We start from the raw sequence: 4897 nt of genomic DNA, 5'->3' as shown, positions 1-4897 counted from the left end.
TTCTTGAATGCTAAGGGTGGTTCCAAGGGCTGGGTCACTGGTCCAGGTATTGGTGTTGATGGTTCGGTCATTCATAGGGAGCTATTTTTAGACCTTTTGCCATGGTCTCTCAAGCATCATCATTCATCCCCACTCATTCAGGAACCAAGTTGCATAGGAGGGGTAGGTGTGAATCATGGGTTACACAGCCGGGCCTGGGGACAGGATGGAGACTTGACAAACAAAATGGAAACTTGACATGACTTATGCTAACTTACATGTGTAGGCCTAAATCCTGTAGTACCAGTAGAACAGTAATATAGAACAGTAAAAATCAATATAAACATAATAATTATACAATATAAAGAAGGAGGAAAAAAAAACAAATACAACTTGTTACCAAAATAATGCTGAAGTTTATCCTATGTCTTAGCTCACTTATACTTATTTATAGGGAATAGAGAGGAAAAGAAAAAGTCAGAAATGGTTGGGGAAGGGAAGGGAATGCATTTTAAAAGAAAAAGAAAAAAAGAAAAACGGGGTTTTGCTACACTTGAATGTATTGAAGATCCCTGAGTCAGCTATGAACTGGAATACTTTGTCATACCACTCATAGAAGTAAGAAACATGCAGAGCATTATACCCATTCCTTTTTTGTTTTCAAGACAAACTAAATAAAGATGAGTCTTATCTTGTTCTTTGCTTCCCCGGTTAAATAACTTGTCTGCTGCATAAGTACCCGAGTGCTTTTATATCCATGGTGTAGAATTGCAACAGATCCCTCGAGTACATCAAAAGAAGCTGAAGAAAGGATAGGTTTTGTTTTTTTTTGTGTTCTTCAAACACTTCAGTGCTCACTTGAGTACATTTTAAAGTACCAGTTATTGAACATCTTGAAATACTGATCCTAGATAGAAAAACATATATATACACAAAAATATTTAGGCACTTCTATCACTTAGTGTTTGCAAGATTCTTGAACTGCTTAAGCACTCTTGAAAATTTTACTTTTCTGTGCAGGGTAGAAAAAGGTTGTATGCCATGTGTTTGCGGGGGGGGGGGATGTATATATGGATTTTTGGTAAGTTATTAAATAATAATGTAGTACACAGACTGTGCTTTTGTCTACTCACAGTTCACTTTTATATGTTGCCCAAAACAAGGACAAGCATCCTGATAGCTATAAGGCAAATCATATAAATAGTTGAGACAAAAGTTACACTGAAACTGAATAAATAAAAAGTCCTAAATGATATTAAAGAATATTTCAATTTCTGCTTAGTGTGGGTCATTCAGTAGCAACTTCTGGCCTGCGTTCACAATATCACCAACTAAAAATAAATGGATAATGATAACGTGTAGCTGTTTAAATTATGCAGTTTCTATTTTTTGTAGAGTCAGGAGCCAGAGATGTTCTAGGTTACTTATTCTTGTCCTGAACCTTTAAGAACTCAGACCATCTTCCTGTCTCTTGCTTACAAATGTACTAATGGTGTCTCCTGAAATGACAGCTTTGAAGAAAGTAGGCCTGGAATGCTGATTAAAAGTCTTCCACAACTTACTGCAAATGTCTGACTTGAGGCATGTTTTCATCACAGAAGGCCCTGGTATAAACCACCCCAGTGAAGCTCTTCATGTTTGCTACCTATTGAAATGAATGTGATGCCAGGCCTTGAGGATGTTCTGGGCACGTAGTAAAAAGCTTAGTCTCTCAGGAGTGTTTACTGATGCATTTCCGTCCTGTTTGTGTAAGGAGGTGGCGTGTGGAGTAGGTGTTGCTTGCCTCACTATGGTGGTGCTTAGCACAGGTTTGTGGCAGTATAGGCACACCATTTAAAGTTTGATCTTCCTTTCGGAGTTATTTGTGTTGCTAGCGTGAGCTAATAAATCCTACCTTTGCTGCCCTCTTTCCCACCCCACCCTTCACCTCCCCAACCCCTCCCAAAAATACAGGTAGGAAATCCTGCACAGTACACATGTGCCTTCAAGTTACCACTGTGTGTATTCTTGATATTATCCATTGTCTGCCTCTTTCTCAGTGTCTCTTCAAAGGCATGACTGTTTTAAAATGTAGGCTTGATTCTTAATTTAATAAATGCTTAATCCTTCTCTTACTGTCTTGCCTTTATATGTATAATTTGTCACAGTCCTCAATTTGCATTCTGTGGTATAGAGCCTGCGTTTGTGTATGTTGTAGCCAGGTCATGCTTTCTTTCAGGTGCCACATCAGTTGTATCTTTCTCTTATGCAACCATGACTGCTCCTCCATGATGTGCACTCCTCACATTTGGCTTTTATGTCACGCAGAAATGAATTTAGAAGTGGCTGCTCCCACTGCTGACTTTCTTTTTTTCCCTTTGCTGTTCAGTACTTAACCCCCTGCAAATACAAGGATTATATGGAAGGTGTCAATAGGCAAAGAATCAGTGTTGTTCAAGGGTTCCCTGTTTGTTTGTTGAATGGTTGCTAGCTTTTTTCTCTCTCCTTGTACCTAATACTTGGCCATAACTATGTGATGGGTGTGTGCATGTGTATAAAGTTAAAACAAAACCAGCAGGCTTTGTGTACATGAATACACTTTTATATAGCATGCCCTACACGCTGTTGTTTGCATGGATGCTTGAAGTGGAGCTTCAAAGTCTTGTACCCCAAATGTTTGAAAAGCTAGCAGAAGCGCTCATATGCGGCTTGTTTTAGCAAAAACCTAATCAGCACTTCTGTTGTTAGCCCGACCACCCACCTCCCTTAGATAAAATGTTCCCCTTTTCTATACAAATTGCCTGATTAATGTAACTTTTTTATTGTTTGGATTTCAATTGTGCTTTTGCAGTTACAGCATATTATATTACACTAACTGTTCTAGTTCAACACTGAACACTAAATTTAGTGTTCACAACAAGATGAGATGTAGTTCATTTTGGTACCTATTCCTGGGTTGTCTAGTTTCAATATTCTTAAATAATTTTCTGTCCTTGCTCCTTTTTGCCATGCCAGAATGGAGTACATTATCCTGGATATGTAAGTTACTTTCTCATCAACATGTAACCTATATTAAGTACGACACAAAGTACAATGTACTCTGTAAAATAAAGATGTGTTACCAGTAGAGCTGTTGTTTTTCTAGGTAACTAGTATTTTTTCTTTCTTTTTTTTTGCTGTTAAAGGTACCTGCTCCAATGACTTATCCAGTTACCACACCTCAAGTGCCTGTGTATGGGATGGTAAGCAGCTTGTTTGATTCATTTAATTTCTTCTAACACTAATTATATACATTGTCAAATATCACACCTTAATATACTTGACTTGTCCCATATTTGTTCACCCTAAGACAAAATAAAGGAGCTCCATGTTTGTGTGTGTTGCTTTTTATTGGATTCAGTGTACAAAGTTTCAGTTCATGGATTCACTTTATGGTTGTAATGTGCTCTTTTGGGCTATTGTTTAATCACTCTATTCTATAGGTACCGACTCAGATTGCACCGGCTCCTCTGATGGCACCCCAGCCAATGATTTATACACAGCCAGGCCTAAGGGCAACAAATCCCTTTGCACCTGTTTCTGGAACTCAGGTGGTGATTTTTTTTTTTTTAATGTGAGCTTTAAACATTAAAGGAAAATTCTAGTTACAGTAAGAGCAAGTAAATGAATTGTAGTTTAACAAGTATCTTTAGGAATTTTACATTCTTCGTGTGCTCCAGTAGAATGTCCTAGCTTGTATTGAGTATCCAGTTTGTCAATAGCAAAAAGGTCTAGTTTTAGTTATTTCATGGTCCTGTAAGCTTTAACAGACTTGGGGGGGGGGGGGCAGGACTGCCATTCTCTTTACCTCTGGAGTTGAAAAGAATCCACTAAAACGGAGGTGTCAAACATACAGCCCACAGAGCTGCTTTATCTGGCGCACTGGACTACCTGTGGGCCACCAGAAGTGAGGGGCGTGGCCTGCTACAATCCAGGGCCCCTGTGGACATGGCAGACATGAATGAGAGATGACACAGCCCCAGTTGCTCTATGGCTGCTTTACCTGGTGCCACTGCCACAGTCCTACTTCCCTAGCCTCTGGTGCTGGAGCATAACTTGGGCTAGAGTTGGAGACTGAGCTCTAGCTCCAACCTGGGGCATTCAGCAGCAGCTCTGGCTCAGAACTGGAACTTCCTCTCCCTGTTCCTTGTGCCCTGGGCTGGATCTGGCCTGCAAGGGGTCCTGTAGTATGGATTTGGCACCCCTGCCCTAAAAGAATGTGGCACTAAGTAAAACTGCACCTTCCTTTTGGCCCAGGGTGTCATCACTTGGATCTCATTAGGGTCATTGTCATCTATTCCCACACTGGAAAATGTGATGGGCTTACTCTGTAAGGATGGTGGCTTTTGATAGACTGCAGCCTGCAAAAAATAAAGGGAGAAGGATAGACAAATGGAGAGCAGTTAAGAAATGCAGGTCAGGCAGATTTGGCAAAAAAAAAAATGGAAAGGGGGGGGGGGGGGTCCCCCAGTCATTCCTGGAGTGGTTCAGCTTTACACAGGTTAGCAGGCAATGAACAGATGTTTTCTGGTGGGTTGGGCCCACTGCTGGAATAGAAAACTAGATTAAGTACAAATGTTATACTGGGGTTGGGGAATAATCACATTTTTTTTTCCTGCATTGTCGTTTGAATCTTGTAGCTTTTTGTATATGATGGTGCAAAGCTTTTTGAAAAACCTGCCTCACCGCAGCCCAAATAATAATTGTCAGGTGATATAAGTTAGGCATCTCATTTGTAGGCACAGTAATTGATTCACCTATCCTAGCAAAAGAAAGACTATATAGTAGTAGTAGACTATGTAATAACCAGTTTTCATTAAAATCTAATTCCTTCCTTACAGATGCAGTTTATGTAGAGCCACCAAAGCATCAAGATACATTAACAACCAAATATTGGTAA

At 39.9% G+C, this 4897-nt stretch overlaps 1 protein-coding gene across 2 annotated transcripts in view; it reads left to right on the top strand.

Annotated features, from left to right (window-relative positions):
• Positions 1-4897, top strand: part of LOC109300755 (phosphatidylinositol-binding clathrin assembly protein-like) — a 62465-nt gene extending 57568 nt beyond the window's left edge. For both annotated transcript variants that reach the window (XM_019521561.1, XM_019521560.1), the window contains 3 exons: positions 3144-3200; positions 3441-3548; positions 4839-4897. In XM_019521561.1, the coding sequence (XP_019377106.1) occupies positions 3144-3200; positions 3441-3548; positions 4839-4853 (180 nt within the window). In that variant the 3' untranslated portion in view covers positions 4854-4897. The remainder of the gene's footprint in view (positions 1-3143; positions 3201-3440; positions 3549-4838) is intronic.

This window comes from Gavialis gangeticus, unplaced genomic scaffold (genome assembly GCF_001723915.1).
Source record: "Gavialis gangeticus isolate Ggan-Ray unplaced genomic scaffold, GavGan_comp1, whole genome shotgun sequence".
Taxonomy (NCBI): Eukaryota; Metazoa; Chordata; order Crocodylia; family Gavialidae; genus Gavialis; species Gavialis gangeticus.
The sequence above is the reverse complement of the archived record's forward strand: the minus strand, read 5'-3'. Positions and strand labels throughout refer to the sequence as shown.